Source organism: Egretta garzetta, unplaced genomic scaffold (genome assembly GCF_000687185.1).
Source record: "Egretta garzetta isolate BGI_Z169 unplaced genomic scaffold, ASM68718v1 scaffold341, whole genome shotgun sequence".
NCBI lineage: Eukaryota > Metazoa > Chordata > Aves > Pelecaniformes > Ardeidae > Egretta > Egretta garzetta.
Genome location: NW_009258546.1, coordinates 991,809 through 1,013,565, shown reverse-complemented (window position 1 = coordinate 1,013,565; position 21,757 = coordinate 991,809). Strand labels below are relative to the sequence as shown.

At 40.2% G+C, this 21,757-nt stretch overlaps 1 protein-coding gene and 1 long non-coding RNA gene across 9 annotated transcripts in view; one reads left to right on the top strand and one right to left on the bottom strand.

Moving 5' to 3' along the window:
- The window catches only part of LOC118453248, a 13,555-nt gene extending 6,000 nt beyond the window's left edge, over positions 1-7,555 (top strand). The window contains exon 3 of the long non-coding RNA XR_004843173.1: positions 7,544-7,555. This is a non-coding gene — a long non-coding RNA (uncharacterized LOC118453248). The remainder of the gene's footprint in view (positions 1-7,543) is intronic.
- A 2,541-nt stretch (positions 7,556-10,096) lies between these two features.
- Positions 10,097-21,757, bottom strand: ZBTB34 (zinc finger and BTB domain containing 34). 8 transcript variants are annotated; one of them, XM_035903129.1, is made up of 3 exons: positions 15,132-21,757; positions 14,380-14,503; positions 10,097-13,097 (listed from the first exon to the last, which is right to left on the bottom strand). In XM_035903129.1, the coding sequence occupies exons 2-3, from the start codon at positions 14,418-14,420 to the stop codon at positions 11,576-11,578; spliced, it is 1,563 nt and encodes a 520-aa protein (XP_035759022.1). In that variant the 5' UTR covers positions 14,421-14,503; positions 15,132-21,757; the 3' UTR covers positions 10,097-11,575. The 8 variants fall into 8 exon arrangements, with proteins under 8 accessions (XP_035759022.1, XP_035759023.1, XP_035759025.1 ...); XM_035903130.1 differs by having other exon boundaries at positions 14,380-15,405; positions 16,286-21,757; XM_035903132.1 differs by having other exon boundaries at positions 16,286-21,757.

Genomic DNA, 21,757 nt, shown 5'->3' with positions numbered 1-21,757 from the left:
GTATGGAGATGGTGTGTTCTTTCGCACCCCCCCCCCCCCCCCCCAGCTCAGAATGGCTGAAGAATTATAATTAATCTCATATGACTCTCCAATCATTTCATAGGCATGGACTATACTTATTATGGTTTATCCTATTGGTGCTGCTAAGCTACATACGCTTTCCTCTAAAACTTCCAACATCAGCTCCCACTTGAGCAAGAGTACAGGATTCTCTGGTAAAATGTTTTCCACTCTGTCCATTTTTCTACAGGGATTCAGAAAAAACAATCTGAAAACTAGTTATTTCTTTTCCTAATAATTATGAGATTCCAAATCAGAGTAAACTGATGCTTTAAGTACTGCAAAGTGATAATGTCCACTGCATAAATAGGTCTTGCGCATTACAGCAGGACACCCTCTGGAATCCTGGATGTAAACACTGCCCTGCTAAGAATGGAATTACTCCGCAGCTGCTCCTGTTGAGCGTATCATAATAGACAAAGATTGGAAAGTTCTTTTTTAGTTCCTGTTTCAGTTTTCTGCTATGTACAGCACCTTAAATTATCCCTGTGTAACATATATTTTAAAAAATTGGCCAGCACCCTCTGGTGGAAAAAAATGCATAGACGAGATTTAGGGTTGTGCTGTACTGAGTTATTTGGAAAGGTTGGCAAGCTGCATAGCCAAATAATGTCACTTTAGGCAATGCCATTAGCCATATAATTTCCCAAAATTTTAATGCAGTAATAGAATTGTAGAATCATTTGGTTGGAAAAGACCTTTAAGATCATCGAGTCCAACCATACCTGTCCACTACTAAACCCTGGCCCTCAGCACCGCGAAATTTTTCCTAATATCCAGTCAAAACCTCCCCTGGCGCAACTTGAGGCCATTTCCTCTCATCCTATCGCTTGTTACTTGGGAGAAGAGACGAACACCCACCTCACTACACCCTCCTGTCGGGTAGTGGTAGAGGGCAATAAGGTCTCCCCTCAGGCTCCTTTTCTCCAAGCTAAACAACCCCAGTTCCCTCAGCTGCTCCTCATCAGAATTGTGCTCCAGACCCCTCACCAGCTTTATTGCCCTTCTCTGGACATGTTCCAGCATCTCAATGTCCTTCTTGTAATAAGGGGCCCAAAACTGAACACAATATTTGAGGTGCGGCCTCACCAGTGTGGAGCACAGGGGAAGATGACGTCCCTGGTCCTGCTGGTCACACTATTTATGACACAAACCAGGATGCTGTTGGCCTTCTTGGCCACCTGGGCACACTGCTGGCTCATATTCAGTCAGCTGTCAACCAGTACCCCGAGGTCCTTTTCCACCAGGCAGCTTTCCAGCCACTCTTCCCCAAGCCTGTAGCGTTGTGTGGGCTTGTTCTGACCCAAGGGCAGGACCCGGCACTTGGGCTTGTTTAACCTCATACAATTGGCCCCAGCCCATTGATCCAGCCTGGCCAGGTCCCTCTGCAGAGCCCTCCTCCCCTCCAGCAGATCAACACTCCCGCCCAGTTTGGCGTCATTTGCAAATTTACTGAGGGTGCACTCGATCCCCTCGTCCAGGTTGTTGATAAAGATGTTAAACAGAACTGGCCTCAACTGAGCCGTGGGGCATGATACAATTGTAATATGCTGTTTCATAGAGTTAATGAAACGTAGCATCCATGGGATTGGGCTCCCTTTTTCCTGCATGATTCTTGCTGAAAGAAAATAAATTCTGTGGTATGTCATGTTCATTGGCTATTCTAGCTTGCCCTCAAGGTGTTTTCAAGAAGTTTGCATCATGAAAACTTAAACAATGTGGAGTGTGTCTGCGTGTACACTAAGATCAGTTGAACAGAAATTATCCTTTTTAAGCTAAATCAATTTTTTCCTTAGCCTTCTTAACATAACTTCTTCATGAAATCTTTGTCTTCTATCTCTGGCTCTGCTATAAGTGGTGTTTTATAGCACCTCTTTAACAAGTATTCAATCTCAGAGTCTGTTTTTTCCCTTGATGCTGAATTGACATGTGCCCGCAAAGATGAGAAAAGTTGAGGTATTTAAGAGCATTCATAGAATCATAGAATGGTTTGTGTTGGAAGGGACCTTGAAGATCATCTCGTCTCAACCCCCCTGCCAGGGGCAGGGACACCTCCCACCAGACCGGGCTGCTCAGAGCCCCCTCCGGCCTGGCCCTGCACACTCCCAGGGATGGGGCACCCCCAGCTTCTCAGGGCAACCTGTGCCAGTGCCTCACCACCCTCAGACTGAAGAATTTCTTCCTTGTATCTAATCTACCCTCTTTTGCTTTAAAACTGTTGCCCTTTGAGCTGTCACTACCGGCCCTGGCAAAGTCTTTCTCCATCTTTCCTATGGGCCCCCTTTATATATTGAAAGGCGGCAATAAGGCCTCCCCGCAGCCTTCTCTTCCCAGGCTGAACAACCCCAGATCTCTCAGCCTGTCCTCATAGCGGAGGTGTTTCTTCCCCCTGATCATTTCTGTGGCCTCCTCTGGACCCACTCCAGCAAGTCCATGTCTTTCCTATGCTGGGGACCCCCGACCTGGATGCAGGGCTCCAGGGGGGTCTTACTGGAACGGAGCAGAGGGGCAGAACCCCCTCCCTCGCCCTGATGGCCATGCTGCTTTGTGTGCAACCCCGGACAGGGTTGGCTTTCTGGGCTGCAAGTGCACATTGCCAGCTCATGTCCAATTTTTTGTCCACCAGTACCCCCAGGTCCTTCTCAGCAGGGCTGCTCTCCATCCCTTCATCTCCCATTCAGCCAGTGTTGATACTGGCAATTATAAATTATTATAAGTAACATTAATATTAGCATTATAAGTAGCAAACCATCAAAATGCATCAGATCTACTGGGCAAATAAGTACAAATTGACAATGAAATTGTCAGTAATTAAATTCAGAGTTAATATTCCATATAGAGTAATAGAACTTTGCATCTCCTAAAGGATTTTGAGAGAAACTCTGTCAAAGTTTCTACTGATGATTTTTAATTCTTCTATCCTCTGATATTTATCCCATCCCCATGTAAGGCTTTGCATGGGAATGGCCGCATCTTTCCTTCTGCTGACTCTGCTACATAAGTAGTAATTTCCAGCAGAGGAGATACATAGCAGTGCCAAGTAACACCCTGTGAATCTTTGCACTACAAGAACAGCTATACCAACAGCTAGAGCAGATTTAGAATGGTGGAAAGCCATACAACAAAAGACAAATCCCTGCTTACAATATTTATTCTACTGAAATTACAAGCACGGTTTAGGGAAGCAAGTTACACCATGTACAAAAGCAGGAAAAATGAACCAAATGAGAGTAGCTCTGATAAGCAGTTCCTGCTTAGGGTTGTCTTGGATCAAGAAGTTCTGTTTCTTATTGCAAATTATGAACTATTAGGTAGTTTCAATAACCAAACCTTTTTTGTGTGCATTTGTCTGCCAGCATGGCTTGAAACTGATTTAGAGAAAACATTTTTCAGGCTTTACCAAATTCGTGCTTTGGAAATAAGTTACTTTAGTTTATGTAAAACAATTCTTTTATTGGATATCTCTGCTGAAATAGCCTGAAGTATTTTCCAAGTTATTAGGGACAAACTCTAAACAAGCAGATAAGTTGAAGTTTAACCACACATACTGTTCTATGGCACTGTAATTATTGCCATGGATTGCAACTTTAAACAAATATGAACTGCCCAAGGTCAATGGTGTATCCCTAGAAAGGACTAGATGAAGTTAGAAGCCTATGCAGCAAAAATGCAGCATAAGGTTAGCTAGAAAAAAGGGAAAAACCTGAATAATTCTGAAGTGTTAAGTGCAAAGATTAGTGGAATTTTTCTGGTAGCCCAGAGACATTTTTAAAATCTTAAAATAGTCTGATACACACCACCACAATTTCTCTTACCTCCGCATCTTCATGTGGACAAAACAAGAAGGGGTCCTTTGAAGCCACCAGACAGTTTACGTGGGCAATTGACCTATGTTATCTCGTATCTGAGCACAGTGGAATTCCCCATCTTTGTATCAGAAGATTTTTCCTCTCTGTGAAAGGAGAGAAAATAATCGTAAGACTATTCGGATACTGTGAAGTCTTCTGAAGTATCATGAATATCTCTTGAAGTGATAGGCACTTTTTTTTTTTTACATGGTGTGAAAATTTGACCATAACATCATTTCAGCTTTGTTTGACTGGGTTGGCAAGTTTTGCCTCATTAAACCTACAAAGACTGTTTTCTAATCTTGTTGCTTTGGTTGTATCCCTTGATTGTGCTCCCAAGTTTTCTCTTCCAGAAGCAGTTGTGTATTTTCACTTCTAAGGGCTTTCCCATCAATCCTCAATGTGTCTATTTTCTTACCAGCACATTCCACTCCTATGCAGCCAGGGTCATCATCCTTTGCTTGCTTACCACGTTTTCAAACAAGCACCTTTGTACTTTCTCTGATACTGCCTCACACTGTTGAATTCTCCATCAACCTTGCAAAATTGCCTCAAAACATCATCCCTCAAAACCCTCCTTTGTTTCAGCGGCAGGAAGAGTCCACTGTGGGTGACTGCAACTTGCCCCTTGGCCAAAACCCTTTTATCTTTTCCTCTCCTGTCTACATCTGTTGTCTTTTGTTTTACACAGTACAAGGCTTCTGGGGAAGTCATATAGGAGCACGAGTCCGACTTGTAGTACCATGGCAATACAGATGGATGCCTTTTCACAGCTCTCTGCTGCCTCTTGTAGGCCTTCTGTTACGCTCCATCATACAGAAGATCTTCCCTGATACCATTTTACCCTTTTTGTCTGATGCCAGAACTGAAGATGTTTGGCAGAAAGGGAGATCTCTTGTGCCCGCTCAGCATTATTGGCTCCTATACAGATAGTTCTTACGTAAAGCTCAGGATGCACGATAGACATGGAGGTACGAGCCTTCGTAGAAGTACAACTCGAATGCCCTCGACCAAACTCCACCAGATTCAGGGACAGCTGACCAGCACCAGTAGTTCACTGCTACCTGCAGTGGCATATTTACATTTTGCTAGTGCTGCATTTTTGTGCTTTTCAAAAGAATACAATTTTAAAATGTACCAAAAAAAAGCAATTTAAGGGAAAGGATGTTTTATTTTGTTAACAATTTAAGTCACCTCTGTAATTCACAGTGCCTCTTGTGCTACAGGGCGCACTACCCAGATGCGATTGCACGCATCATGCATGTGTGTTGCTCTGATGGTGCAGACATACATCTCATTCTTACTGAAAGCCACATTTCCAGAGGCACCAGACATGTATAATTTCCACCTGAAAGACATTTCTAGTTACCTTCCCTTCCCCCGTCGCTCCCAAACAGTTTGGTGCCCTTAGGAACAGTGTCTGCTCTAAAGGATAAATTTATCTGGAACTCGGTACTTGGATTGTACCTGCATAGCACCGTAAACAAAGCACAGCGAGTTTGCTTTGCTCAACTAAAGCAAGCAAAAAGCAGCCAGCCACATCAGGGAGGAAGCTTTACGCTTCCCTTCAGAGAGCAGGAGGCACTGGGGCCGGTGACTGCCGCTGCAGCACAGCCCCTTCTGCGCGCTTGCATACCAAAAGCCGTTTCCACAAGGTGCCCAGTGTTGTGCTGCCGGCTGTGCCAGCATCCAGTGCACAGACCATCTGCTGTAAGCCAATCTATGGTGGTTACGACGCAATCGCTGAAGATCGTGTCAGCTCACACCCTCCCCAACTCACGGGTCTGCATAGGAAACAGCTGAAGCTGCTTCTGGTACGGCCCGAGGACAGAAACTCACAGTGAAGGAAACACAGCAAGTATTTTCTGAAGGAACTGGGGAGCAGCTTGGCTCTAAAAGCCCACAGCATTGAGTTCCATGGACACAGCCTTGCTGCATCGCCACCTGACAAGATGAAACAATTCTATCGACTCAAAACAAAGCAAAACAGGCGTGGAGGGGAATATGGGAAACGCCCTGTGTTCCGTCTCTGCTCCCCAGGTAGAAGCTACGTAACACGTACTCCTCTCCGAACAGTCACCCCTTGTTTACCCCATTCTGCATTACCTGAGTTTTCAGACCTTATAAGCAAGGGGATTTGAACAGTTGTTCTGCTAAAATAGTTGTTCCAAATCTGCCCATAGGGTCTCAGGGGAACCAACCAGCCCACCAAAAAACCGCCAGAGCCACGCAAGATAAAGATACCCTTCAGCTGCATTAGCCTTACATAAACACACCCCTTGCTGCCATGCGAGTTTACAACTCATTTAATTCAGCTTTATTATAGAACAGATGTCTATGCCAGCATACATCTCATACACAGTGACAAACTGGCAACAATATTGGTAAATTTTAACCAAATTGAATAGTATCAGCTGTGTTTTCATGAATATAAAGCAAAAATTCTTTCTCCAAAATTCCAGTTGTCCCAGGAAGGATACGTCTATCTCAGGGAACCAGTGGCTGTATACACCTGGGCTGAGGGTGTACGGCCTCATCCAAGAGGCCGCTTGTCACGAAGGCACTTGAGGAGCTGCCCGCAGCCAGCTGCCACCAGAGCAGTTAGGGCTGTTGCTGCAGGCTGGAGGTAACAAAGCAGTTGCTGGCTGCTTGCATTACACGGAAGCCCGTGGGCCAGGAGGAGGTGCACCCCGCGCTTGCCGAGAACAGCGTTAGCTCTGCTATTACAGATGGCACGACGTGAAATACGGGTGATGCTGTGCAAATCGAGCATTCCACCCCTTCCCAGCGGCCGTGCCTCTGCCTCGGCGTGAGGCAGATGGCCACCACTCGGCCAGGCTTTTTGTTCTGCTTTGAGAGTTGGAAAAGGTTTTGGAGCACAAAACTCAAGGGGTCGTGTGTTCAGAACCAAACAAGCAAAACTTTGAGAGTCGTTTGTCTCTAAAGATTTTTGATTCCTAGTTGGTACGTGAGTCTTGAACTGCAACTGTTCATAACACTTCAGGAAAAGCCTCTACAATGCAAGTCCCCTAGTAACTGAGTATCTAAATGGAGACACTGACACCATAGATTTGCTCTAGAAGCATTTTAATTTACAAACAGCAATTCCCATTGACTTTATACCATAAAAAAAGCAATTTACAAGCAAGAAACAAATTCATCAGAACAAAATAAAGCAGCACTGAAATATTCATGTCACAAATCTAAAACAAAGTGAATACAAGAGTAAAATATCATTTGAATAAATATTTTAAAATTCATGCTATAAAATAATCCTTAATGGCAAGTTATTAATTGTTACAGCATCAGCTTAGCTAGCTTCATTTACTTCATATGGTGATGAAGTGTGGAGTTGTGAGGTTACCGGTTTATATTGCAAGATAATGACACCAAGTCAAGTCATTCAAACTGTTCAATTATTTATCATGAAAAACAACCATACAAATAAAAGTTATTTAAAAATACATTTTTTCAGTCAGAAACAAACACTGTTAAGATCGTGCAAGAGCTCTACCTCTAACCAGACAGACAACCAGAGGCTTGCAACCCAAGTCCAACGGCTGAGTTCACAGCTCACGGGAAGGGCAGAGGCAGCAGTTTTCTGTCTCTGCCATAGCAGGAGTCACGGACACAAGCCGGGAGCCAGCCTGCTCAGTTACTGATACTCGGTGTCACATCCCCTGAAGAAATACAGGAACACATGTCCCAGGCTTACTTGTCTGATTAGCATTTTCTTTAAATGTAAACTTGCGTAACTTAAGTTAATGCTGTCACAGGGATGTGCAAGTAGTATTAAACCTACAATATTAAATACGACTATTCTGGCACTTGTTAAAATATATGTAAAATGCACACAGATTATAAACTTTGAACATTTTGAATGACTTCACTGAACTTCCAATTCAACCACTATTATGAAATTTACAATTCATGAAATAAACAGATTCATATAAAGAATTTACATAATTCCCCAAATACTTTCAAATATAAAATTTAATAAATAACCCTGACCAGTCAAAAAGCACCATTCAAGGGTAAAATTCCCTTGGAAAATAGATTAGGTGTTGCATATTTGAGTCCCTTTCAATGGTTTCATGTGAAACCCGTTTAAAGAGGCCTCACTGTTTTGTTTAGAAGTAAACCAAAGGCTGCAGCACAAAGCATGAATTTATGCTCGGGAAGACTGCGTTAAGAACTATCAATTTAGGCCTACAGTATATTCTGCGGAACAGTGAATTGACAGTATCCTTTATGCTACTGAAAGATTTCACACGAAAAAAGCTGAGCCAATCTTGAGGCCTCATCGACCAAACTGAACCCTTAATGTACTATAAGTATTTACAAAGCTATTTTCTAAATGTATTTACAGGTTTAAAAGAAATAATATGGAAGGTAACTGATTAAGAAAACTAAAATAACTGTTTAAAACCACGAACATTAGCAAAGGTATAAAATCCTTTATTTTCACAGTTTGTCATAATAGGTTAAACATCTAGAGGAAAGGACACTGTCACTGTCTTCACATTTGTCTATAATTAAAAAGGTAGATTAAGAAGAGACTCAATTATGAACCAGCCTATATAATTTCATGATTTATTTTGCTGTCAAATATTTCTTCACATATTTTACTGACTTCTGCATTTATTGTAAATGAAATGTGTAACAGCTCTGTGCTAACTTAAAACTGTACAGACACAAGACACTGTACAGTACTTCCATAATTTGCTTGAAATAACACAGCATATTCTGTTTTGGTGGACTTGTGGAATGAACTTCAATCAGATAATGCTTCATGTTTCATGACAATGTTAATCCTGGCATACCATTATGTGACAAGGCACAATTTAATTGCTGTTGCCAGGCTTGAAGTTCGTTTTCTACCAGAGTCACACACTTTGTAAGTGTAAATGTAATGCTCGGTGATGTTTTACGCTCACCTGCGTATGCATCCTTTGAAGCACTGTTGAACTTCACAGTACTGTGTTATGGCTTGGTAATTATTAACACTGCTCGCAGTGGAAAGGGTAAATGGCATATCAACACGAACAGGAACAAGCAGAACTTGCAAACTGCTGAATCGTGATTTTGTAGAAAAAGTGATCATTTCCTGCCCCTTAACAGTCCCATTACAATGTTTTGAACCTGAACCTGTACAATCAAAGTGATGTTGGTTTTTTGTTTGTTTTTGTCAGAGACAATTTTGGATAAGTCACTCTTTGGTAAACTCAAACCATTTCAATACATTTACAAATACAAAGAACTAGATTTAAATAATGTTAAGATTGTGACACAGAGAAATTCAAGAAATATAAAATTAGTACCCATATCCTCAACTCATACTTCCATGGAAAAAATCACACCAAAGGCACCACAGCACAGGTCCAAGATAAAGGGTTAAAAATAACTGTACATTTCTTGGATTTTGCATGTCTCAAACTTAATTTATCAAAACACATTTTTTTTTTTTTGCATTAAATTACTTAAAACAAACATTTAGGAAAAAAACAGGATCAGAAACACCAACATGTTTTTAAGTGGGTAAACACACAGACTACCTCCCCTAGACACAGACATATACCTTCCCTTACTGGAAACAAGAGTTCAATTGTCGCTTCAAGGAGAGAAACATCTCCCCACCCTCTGCCTCTTTATTTAGGCAATTTTAGGACAAAGAGGCAAATTGTGCACTCAATACAACTGAAACTGCTCTGACAGAGCAGGTAGGGTTTGCACTGTAAATCTGTATTTAGTGAAATTAATTCTTATTGCAGACTGTCACAATATTAAGAACTAGTGTATTCAATAAAGCTACTGCACAAACATGCCCCAACTTCCCAGGAGCCAAAAAAAGCTTTACAAGACAGCAAACCTACCTTTTTGCTTCCCTGTAATTGAGGAATGAGCTTTTATTGTCTAAATTTCAGGAGTTAAACAGCATGTTCACAGGTGGATTTTCAGTATTTGCTAAACAAGCATAAGGCCCAATTATATAAAACCTGTATTTTAAAGAAGCATGTAATTAATTTAGTTCTGTTCATCAGGTTGAATTTTACACAGTAGTGTTTGCCAGTTCACGCTTCTGAGGTCTCTTAAGCTATTGCGTGTTTTTGTTGTGGATTGTTTGCTTGGGGTGGGGTTTTCTTTGTTTTTGTTGGGTTTAGGTTTTTTTTGTGGTTTTTTTTTTTTTCTTTTGCTTAACTGTTACCATTAGGTTTCACATTTTATATATTGTACTGACCTAAATGATGAAGTTAGCACCATATTAAAAAAAAATTTGGTGAAACAAAAAGATTTAGAGTATTTTTAAAGTTGTTGGTAGTTCCTTTATGCAGAAAACAACCACTAAAAATAGGGAAGCCATAGCAACTCTGTAATACTCACACATGAAATAACAGACATATTGCTCGAAATTCCCATAGAGTATTTGTTTCTTTAATACAAAAAAAAGTACAAATTCCAAGTGCTGACATGTCACTTGGAGCTTTAAGTAGGAAGTCAATGTGCACCTGAAAGCAGCTCTCTGCGAAGAGACCTATTAAACACTGCTTGGAAATACTGTAGTTTAAACTACGACATCTCTCTCAGGTTTTAACCAACCATGAAGAGCGATGAAGTTAAATTTAATTACCTGGTATGGTTCTACAGTACGAAATGAAGGTAGATTCTGAGGCCAGTAAAAACACACTTAAAACCACAATGCTACTTTTAGGTTTGCTAATTTTTTTTTTTAATATATATATAGATATATCTATCTTTATATATATAAAAAGGTCAGCACCACAGGTTGTCCAGCTTGCGTTCTGGACAACTAACAAAACCCCTCAACAATTTAACCATAATTTTATAGGTTTATGGCATTTGGTTTACATATGTTATAAAGCAAAGCTATTGAAACAAGGTAATTCACTTTGCTCACTTTTGCACACAAAGTAATAGCTTAATAAAATGAAAACCAAACAACATTCTTTTAAAACCAAAACCATCCTCCCAAAGTCTGAAGTCCTAAATCCTAAGCAGAGAGGAGACCTAGCAGTTGAAAGAGCAGTACATGGTATAAACCTTGACATACTTTTACATTCACCTCAACCAGAATAGGAAAAGTGAAAGCATTTTATATATATAAAGCAAATTTTATATATATAAACAGACTAACTACCAAAAACAGTTAGTAAAAGCAAACAGATTTCATCATGACACACCGAAGGAATCAAAGCTGTAATATTCTCTCTCCCCACTGCTGTGTAACTCATGACCAGCAACAGGATTTAAGAAATAAAATAAGGGAGATTACAGCTTCTTGGTGTATCCAGCAGAGCTGCCAATCTTATTCTAATACCTTTCTCCACTGGAATTTGTTTCTTGCCAGATCAACCAGTAGGGACACTTCAGCAGACTCTTCCTATGCTTTCCCCAGCACGCTGTCTTTTATATTTTGAGCATCTTCAAAAGTAAAAAAACAAAACAAAACAAAACCAAACAACCCAGCCTCCTTCAACAACAAAGAATACTTATGTAGTCTTCTCCAGAAACCATTTCAAACTGATTTCCAGAAGCTCGGGAAAATTAAAAGGCTGTTATACTTGTACTGAAGATTACTAAAAGAATAAAAGATTTTAAAAAATACATTAGTGATGTGCTTGTTTGTGTTGCACTTAGAATGTAATATCTTAATCAGATGTGTTAGACATTGCATGAATTTCCATACTAGAATCCATAGCTTCAGAAGCTGAAGCATCATTATCTACTTTTTGTTCCACAAATGCTTCTGTTCTGTCTGGAGACTCTACCCTGTTTCTTACTTCTGTTACCCCAGGGTGATTTTTTCGCAAATGCTGGTTTAGTGTACCCTGGAAAGGAAAACATTTTCCACAGATCTCACAGCGAAAGGGCTTGTCATCTGTGTGACCACGAATATGATACTCAAGTTGGTCCTTGCGGGTGTATTTCTTCCCACAAAACTTGCACACGAAGGGAGTTATTCCCATGTGCAATCGCATGTGTCGATCAAGGCTCCCTTTCTGGTTGAAAGACTTTCCACAGTAAATACAAATTAGCCTCTCACTGTATGGATACCAATGACCTCTTGCATTTCTCTCCCGTGGACTATTTTCATATCCGGGGTTACTCACCATGGATTCACTGTCAGCCCCTTGCACCAAGCCCTGAACATCACTATGCAGGTGACCAGCAGATACCCGTTTTTGGCGTGCACGACCCCCTCTGAAACAGCTCAGCATTGACCTTGAAGGACTTGTATTGCTCAAGCTTCCGAAGGTTTCAGACACACCTGTAGCCTGTGATGAGGCATGGGTAAACGAATAAACATGTTGTAAGACAGACCCATATGAACCAACATTTACCGCCACCACTTGCTCTCCATCCACCATTTCAGTATGATATCCATCATCACCAAGGGAAGAGCTATCAGAGCAGCTTGGCCTGTCAGACTTTTCCATTTTAACTTTCACCTCTGCAATCTGACTTTCCCTTACTATCAGGTCTCCTTGCTCATGATCACCTTCAATCTGAATCTCATATTCAGAGATACTCCCACTGCTTCCTCGATCTGAATGCCCTTCTTCTTGCAGACGACTACGTAGAGTTTTGCCTGGAGTAGTTTCCATCCTAAGATCGCTGCCTGCTGTTGACTGTCGCACCTGAGAGCAATAGGGGGGAGATATCTCAATAGGATTGGCAAAGTAGCTGCTGTCTTTAACTCCATTGCGGTTTTCTGAATTTTCTTCAGCACCAACAGTGACGGAGTCAACATCACCAACACTGATCTTTGAATGAATACTCTCCAGTATCTGTGTGCATTTATCAATGACGCACTGCATCTGTAGGAAGCTAGCTGCAGTTAGAAAGCTAACAACATCCTTCAGCTGTAAGGACATCCTTCCAGTGTAACAAAAAGAAAGCAACTGTTCAAAAACATTGGGATTTTTAATAACTGATATTGATAAGCCACTCATGGTGCTTAATGCTGAATGGTCACGGAAATACGGAGAACTGGCAGCTAAAACAGCTTTATGGGCTCGAAATGGCTGACCCTGAATGTGCACAATTATGTCACATAACTTTCCTTGCAAGCGGAGTTCATTTAACTGGCTCAGAACAGTGTTGCTGTACTCGGGCACATCAAACTGAATGAAACTGCTGCTGTCCATTTCTACTGATGTAAAGAGTAATCTGAAAGAAAAACAAGAAGATTTACAACTGAGAATGAATACAGAGTTTTCCATTTCAAACATAAATGCTTGCACTTGTTGAAATTAAATCACCATTTTCATCTGTGCAAGGTGCATTACAACAAAACAGTTGGCATAAATGCTTGATATAATACAAAAAGTAGAGTCTTAATCTATCCATTTCTTGCATTTCTATAATTTGAATTATCCCTTATGCCACATTCACAGTTCAATTGCTCGTAATATATCACAGGCTCCCTGTGTCCTAAAAAGAACTTGGCAGTTTCACTCCCTGGTAAGAACTGCAGAACAATACCTCCACCCTCCCAAAAGAATATTAATTTTATAGTCAGTAGGCAAGTTAAAAACTTCAGAACCTTTAGTAGGTCTTCAACCCAGATACTACATCGATACTTGCAGGGAACTGCACTGTTAAATTGCCCAAGAATGATTTTTGGAAGGTACTTTATGAAGTCTGAAAAACCCGCTAAAGGAAAGCCACAGGCTCCTATGTGTATGTGTGTGTGTGTACACACAGAGAAATGTTTAAAAAAACCCATTCCTTAGGTCTAGATACGTCAAATTTCTTTCAGCAGAGATGAATATACTACAACTGTTACATTTCCGTTTAAACATTTACCTTCTTAGAAAGTTATGTCAATAACTATTTAAAAAAAGTAAAAATCAATCTTTAGTCACATCACAAAACAAGGAAAACCTAGCGAAAGGAAACATTTAAGTGTGGACTCAATTCCAAACTATTTACCCAGTGTGTCAGAGGTTCCCAGATAATAACGAATTTGTGTCAATACGCAAGGCAGCATCTGAAGGAAAAGTGTTTGAGCCACCCATGGACTTTCAATTTTTTAAATTTCCTTTTGTGATTTTTTTTGATTTTTTTAATAAACTGTGATGTGAACTTTGAAGCTCATCTGACACAGCAGTGATTTCCTAGCTAGAATGATTTGACATTCAAATTCTAACCTAACTCAAAAGCCATGGGTACTCAAACTTGCCTGATACACTGGGAAAGGACATTCCAGGACGCTTTAGAGAAATGTCAACATTTCAAAACAAGATCTAAAGAAAAGCACTTTACCAGTTTTTCAGAGTATTATCATAAAAAGCACCCACACGCTTGCCCCTTGTTAATGTCTATCTGCAGCAGATACCGCCTTTCCAAGACTGGGCTCCTAATCAAGTGCCCAAGAATCTTCAGACTTTTATTGCTATTCTTGTTCATATTAATACAGAAGTCTAAACACGTAATATTGCCACCATACCTGCTTTTCCAATTGAACAAACAGATCTCAACATCATCCATTGACTTCTGATGCAGGAAGCATGTCCAATGTATCACAACATACTAGTGGATTTTTTTTTTCTATTTATGTCTTATGTTACATGCTGTAATGGGACACATGAACAATTTAAATCAAATTATGAAAATTCAGGCACTCTAAAAACAAAATCAATAGGTAGGAATATGATTAAAAGCCTGCAAGGAAGAACTGGAGATCTATCAGCTGACTGTCACTTAAAACTAACATTCATAATCTTCACAAATGGAACCTCTGTTCAGCAGAGAAACAAGACAGCTAGCTCCCTGACTTGACTAACATTACGTCTCATTTAGGAAACGGTCACTCTCGCAGAGCATTCAAATGAGGTTATCAGGGTTGCTAAACATGCTCTGTAAGCTACCAGTGTGTCATAGATTAAAATGGGTAAACCAGATTTCATTTGAGTTTCTACAGTTGTTCCCTAAAAGGAGGGGAAAAGTCATTTTATATGCTCTTACATCTGATGAGGGAAATAAGGACTAAAAGGTGGTTAACGGAAGTGATGTGATATGATCCCAGGCGTCTATAGAAAGATAGCTTTGGCGGGACAGTTCTTTTATTCAGTGAACAAAGCTACAAAACGATTCAGAGCTTGTGAGCTGATGCAAATCAGACACAGGTCAGAAATCAAACATTACAACAAACAAACAAGACTCAATCTAACAGTGGAGTACTTCAGCGGCAAGATTAACCTTGTTATTCTGAGCATCCCTGCATGCTGTGCAGTGAATCACTATTCAAGTCCCTGGCAGATGCATCCAGTCCATTGGGAAGACAGAAGTCTCAGCAGCTAGGATACGCGTTTGTCAACTTCCCTCTCATGTGGCAGGGCAGCAGGCTTCCTGACAAACCCAACACAGGTCACTACCTTTAATTTGTGGGGCTTGTGAGCTCTGCACAGATGCAACATCAGGACATTCCTAAGTAAACTTCTCTTTGCTAAGTGGAGGAAGAGCTTTTGCTGACCTGAAGTGACATAAATTGACAAATTATGTAAGTTGAGGACTGTGTACAAACTATGAGACCAGCCCCCAGCAGCAATAATTTGTCATTCCTGTATCGTTTTGGATCCCTGAGCTTAGGAATCAGATCTTGGTCAAGCCTCAGTCAAATCCCCTTAGAAATTACTCCTTATTTTGTGTCTAGAATGTGCAGAAAGTTTGGCATATATATACAAAGTGGCCTTTGTCCTTGCCCCTAAGGGCTCTTACTCACTGAAATGGAGAACAACTTGGTCCTAGACAAAATATTAAAATACAAACTGTCACCGCTAGCATTAGTCCAGAAAAGTAATCTTTATATTCCCATGCACAAGAAAGAGTTTTAAGTTATTTGTATACAGAATGAAGTTAGCAGTTCCATAATCAAATTCCAGCAGAACTAACCAAAATACAGTTCAGCGGGGTATGGTACCATAACAATACCGCATTATTCATCAACGCTGGCGGGCCAGTAGCTCTTTCAAGACAGTGTGATTTATGGTTGAAGTATTTCCGAAACAGTCCCAGAAGATCACTACAGTTTGAAAAGGCTAGTAAGAAACCCCCGAGTTTTTTAACAGCTTTCTCCAAGTTGAAATGTCTCCCTAACCTCTCCTCTTTTGGGGTGAGGCAAGTAGCATTAAACTGAAGCAGAAAGGTACTCTAAAACACAGATTAACTTTGGGCACACCCACCATATGCTCTACAGGGAAAAATTATCTCTACAGTTAACCAGTCATAAGGAAGCTTTGCTTCCCAGAGCAATGAGAATGTTAACTACTTTAATTCACATAACAATTCTTTATAGAATTAGCAGAGGTGAAGAAAAAAAAAATTAGTGTGTAGCCAGAAGTAATGTCCAGTACCTTCTATGATATTTCAGCACATACGGAAGTAATCCGTGTTCTTTAGGTCCAAAACCTCATCGTAGTAGTTCAGCATGGAGACAATTGTATTTGTATTGTACAGACTCAGGCATTTGGGGCAGTAGTGAGAACTAAGACAACTCATAGCAATGTTGGGTACTCTCATTATTAACAAGTAATGCATTTTGCCTTGCTTTAGCTTCCACCCCTGACTGTGGGATAGCGCAATGTTAGGCTAACGTCCTGTAAAATTTAAGTCCACCTCTCGGAACCTGTCTATGAACAGGTCCTAGCTTAGATCAAGGCGTTTATGGTTGCCATACATACTATGTATCCAAGAAATTGGCTGAAGGCTTCCTAGTGTTAAAGCACAGGCCAGAACTGGACACCAAGTTCACTAAGTCTTAGCAGTGCTCTGCGCTGAGCCTCCTGTCTATTTCTGTAGGAGATGATCCAGTCACACTCAAAAGATCATATCAATTCTCTTTGCATCTGCATTACATTTATTCATCAGGGTCTTATACAGCAAACATAGACCACAGTACGAATTTACTAGTAGTGGATCGCTGCCCTGTGTCTTCAAACAAAAGCGTTCATTGGAGTAACCTGCGAACATGAGAGTGATACGCGTTTAACATTTCTCTTTAGATTTCAGAAGAAACTTACTTTAAAAATTACCTTCTATGAAAGCTCTTATTTCACTTAAAAAAACAAGAATAGATGGTGACAAAACACATTTGGTATTTAATTTTACTGACATCATACAGTAGCACCAGGGAAGCATCGTGTAACTACAACACGAAGCTGTGTGTCTGCCAACGTCGTATTAGTTTCTGCTTCTAAGGCTGCACCTGTTGAACTTCATTCACCCACTGGTGTGTGATTCGCCATTCCCAGAGACAGGTGAATGGTAAAATTACGCTCATTTTAACTCACACAAAGGGGTGAGAAAAGATCCCTCGCGTTTTCTTTAGTTAGGTCAGCGGCGTGGGTTCTTTGGGACAAAACACACATTACAAATCATTACTGCTGCAGCACGTGTCTGAAAACGGAAATAAAGAGAAAGTGATGAGGATGGTAATGAAAATCAAGACTAAAACAAAAAAAAGTGCTCCATAACACAGGAACGGATACTCCATACATTACTGCTCAGAATACGGACACGGACAAAAAGCAGAATCAGTGCACTCTTCCCTTGCAGTTTGTAGGACTCGGTATTTACTGCATCACCTGTGAGAACTCAAGACATGGTTGCAAAAATGTACCATCATTCAAGAGAATTTTAGCCTAGGAATGTAGCCCCGTCAGCTGCAATCATGGAAGTTTTAGGGCAAAAATCTTTATCATTCTCACTCCTTTCAGCTTATATTTGCCTTGGTCTTCAGATTACAGCAGCCACAATAATTAGTGCTGTGCCAAAGAGAAACTGCAGTCAGATATGTCACCGTCTAGGGGCACTTCTAAGACAGTCTTCTCTTAATCAGCTTGAAAACAGGGAAAAAACTCATCATGCGATCTTTTACTGGTTCATACCTCTCATAACAGTGAAGTATTATATTCTCTTTTAAAAGTTGGCATGTAGTGCCCTTGGGTGGCCTCACATAGCGTGACAGACAGCACTGCCGCCCCACTGAAGATCTGGCCCCCAAAGCACGGTAAGCTTCTCTACAGCTAGAAAACAGATTCTATTATTGCAGTCATTTAAAAAAAAAAAAAAAACAGAAGAAGAAAAAGCTACTCTCCCAGCAATTGAGATAATTTGGTGCAGAACTACAACACGCTTATAATAATATAAGCAGCACTACGTAAATGCGTAGCGTTGGTTTTTGCACCAATTCTTCCTAAATTCAAGCAGCCATTTTCTTGAGAACTCCCCAGCTTTTAAAGATGCTGAAGGAGACTACATTGTTTTATATTTATCTCAAGTGAGATAATCAGATACTACTGGTTTTTATAGATATAAAAATCAATCACACTACAGTTTTTTCCAGAATCACACACAATCAATAATAAAATTAGAGCCTTGTATATTTTCAGCTCATCTGTGCAGTCTATTTTGTGGTCTGTACAACACACTGCCAGAGGCATTCTCCTGGTAACAGAAAATATACCTAATGACACACTTCTTCTGGTAATTTATGCACTAAAATCACAGGCATACATAGATATATATATAATTATAAATTTAAAACAACTTTAAACCACAGAAAGGAAGATTGGGGGAGTGTTTCCACTTGATACTCAAGGGAGGGCTGTATAAAAGAAGTCTTTGTCCACTAACTACATTTTTCTAAACTTTGACTGTACTAAATGGAACTAACATTTAAAAGTTCTTTAGCATAACCTTCATCACATAAATCATAGCAGCTGAAAACTCTACTCTTTCTGAATTTGGTGACCTGGATAGGATCTTGTAGCAGTAATTCACAAGCACATGACTGTTAACTAAGCCCAAAGAAATGAATGAAACAAAGTAGTAGGCTTTAAGATTGGTGGTAAAATTGCAAGTATCTGTTTGACCATGTAAAGTGGTAGTTTCATCCGTTTTCTTTCAAAACTTCCCTTGAATGGAACACTAAGCAAGCATGGACCTACTGCTCAAGTATTTGTCATGTCAGGAAAGATCACCTCCTAAATCACTCTTATTCGTACTCTTCCTTTGTGAACTCTTGCTTTCCAGAGAATTACAAAGCTGCATTCTAGAAGCATTACTAACCAGAGAAGAATAAATCAAACAACAATCTTCACTTTAAAACTCACTCAGATATATTTAAACTTAGACAACATGAAATGCTGGTATCTCAGAATGCCATGGACTCAGGTGGAAGTTTAAGGAAGAGTTGATATGCAGATCCTAAGAGGTGCTACAGCACAACAGAAAATTCTGTTAATACTTCTGCTGCAGCGTGAAGTTTCATTTTGTTTGCAGCTTCTCCAATAGGATAAAACGCACTTTATTTATGGCATCTTTTACATCTACAGTGATCTCAAACCCCTTTCCAGCTCAGTTCAGCACATCATTCTGTTAGGTTCGCCTCTAACACGTAAATAAAACTGCCAGTATGATTAAAAACTGCTATCACAAGCCTATGTTTACATATAAGCTCCTTGCCCATACTTCTGTTAAGTACCATTTTGAGTAGTCTACAGCAGAGCTGATTTCTGATTCAAAAGCTATAAAAAAAAAACCCTAAACGAGAACTAAGCTAACTTTCTAGTAGTCTAGTAACAGAGTAATACAGAAGTTATGAAAATGACCATCTCTCAAAAATAAACAGCTATGAAAGCAACTAGCTTCTTTCTTAACAAAATAGGATTTCAAATCCTCATGCCTCCAAATGTTAACCATTCACACATCACTCTCCAGAGATTTAATTCACAAGGTGTGTTAAGTTTTGGGAAAGTTTGAACTAAGCTAAAAAAAGTGCCCCATCAAAGGAAATATAGACAGGAAATCCAAAACTTGAAATAGTGAATTATCTGTAGTAAAGCATACAATAAAAGGGGCATATGTTCTATTATTCATCAGAAAACAGCTTTGAAAATGAGTCTGCTTCAATCTATTTTAGACTAAAATACAGACTCTGTTACAGTAGTGGAGACTACACAACAAATTAAATCTTCTTTACGTTACCTCATAAAGCTGCAGGAAACCCCCCGTCTCCTCAGAAACTGAAGCCAGTCAGTACAGGCTGAAACGTAACTACCAGAAAACTCAGTTCTTGCACCCTTTCATCAGCAGATATCAGAACGCTATGATGGACGCCAGTGTCATTACTGCCCCCCTGCAGGCAGAGAGGCCACACTCTACTCCGAGCACTAAACATCCACAGCAAAACCAAGAGTAAAACTCCTGTCTGTCAGGCAAGCGCTCCCAAAGCATCGCAGGACACAATCCCGTCATTTGCATCCATCAGCGACACATTAAACCCCTACACTCGTTGCAGGAAATTTTTCACTAATTCAGACTTTTGTCCAACAAAAATTAAAAAGGATTTATTTTTACCTCACATTCACAACAAGATGAATAGAAAACCACTTGAAGGAGTGGATGATTTGAACATCAAAATTAAAAGCAATTGATTTATATGTATGTATATATACACACATGCTAACATCGATAACACTACAAACCTATTCTCAATGCTTAGCATGGTGCAGCAGGGAAATTATTGGAACTGCGTATTTAGCATTTCATAGAAAAAAAAAAAATAACCAGAGGCCTCTTATTTGAGCAAATATCCAAAGAAAGCAGTTGTGAAACTGAGGTCCAAGGGCCACCTTTGTCCCCAGTTCTCAAATTGTCTTCCTCACAATTGCTTGCCTGTGTGGAAGTGATTAAAAACATAAAAACAAAACAGCTATTGATGCATGAACAAAACTTCATGCAACAATTAGAAACCCCAATACAAATAGTCCCTAAATTTTGACTCTAGAAGTCAAATTACTATGAAAGCAGTTACAGGTATGTAGCCATTTCTGAATACAGAAAAAAAGTTACTAGAAGGCAAACTGGAGATAGCCAAGATCATCAAAAGTATTGTGTTGGATAAATAAAACAAGGGGGCATATTTATGATACATACACTTTAAATCAGTAAGATCTTACAAGCAATGATCACAAACTTTTATTTTGTGTGCAAATTCCATAAATGCCCGTTATGTAATCCTGAACAGTTACTGCCCGCATTTTCTGGACATCTGACAACTTTGAGATGTATGCTTTGAAAAGCCACTGTCAATATAAAAAACCCCCAACTGACAGCATGAGACTCGCTATACCCATATAGCCAGACCTTTAAGAAGTGGGGAGGGAAAGGAGGGCAAAAGGGCTTTTGTACCTTCTGCTATTACAATAACAAATGGCTTGCTACCAAGGTAATACTTGGTTAGTAGTATGTATTTTAATCCATCTACTTTTTTTTTTTTTTTTAAGTCGTCCTTCAACAAATCATAAACTTTTGGCTCCAATGTTTCTTTTAAGCAAGGAAGGAGCTGTATTCTCTATCAGCAACATTTTTTGTGGTAGATTTAAAGAGGCTCTGAAGAACGCTTTTTCATAGCACTTCCCAAGCCCGTTCCTTCTGACAGACTCAATGTTTTGCAGCTCTCCTTGAACAGGCAATGAAGCACAGGCACAGACCGGTTCCAGATGTTGAGAATTCTGCAACATGCAACGACTGCAGCGCAGCTAATCCTAGACCACATTTATTTTTTTTTCTGGCAACCAGGCTCTCCCATATACACGTCTCTGAGACTGCTCAGGCTTGTTCCAAATTCACGCTCAACTTCGGTTTATTCTACAATAAATGCAGCGTGTATGCCGTGCACACCTGCAGGGCTTCCGAAGGGCCTTCGCAATTGCGGAGGCTGGGGCTTCACCAGAACTTGCAGCTCCCCTAACGAACGGCAGCTGAAGGCTCCACCGACTCCTGGCAACGACGCTGCGAGCGGTGCCGGCCGCAGCCCGCCT

Coding starts and splice junctions, on each gene's coding strand:
- ZBTB34 (XM_009647418.2), bottom strand. CDS start 14,420: ATGGATGATGTTGAGATCTGTTTGTTCAATTGGAAAAGCAG. Junction 13,098..14,379: donor TTGTTCAATTGGAAAAGCAG/GTATGGTGGCAA, acceptor TTTTTCTTTCAG/ATTACTCTTTACATCAGTAG.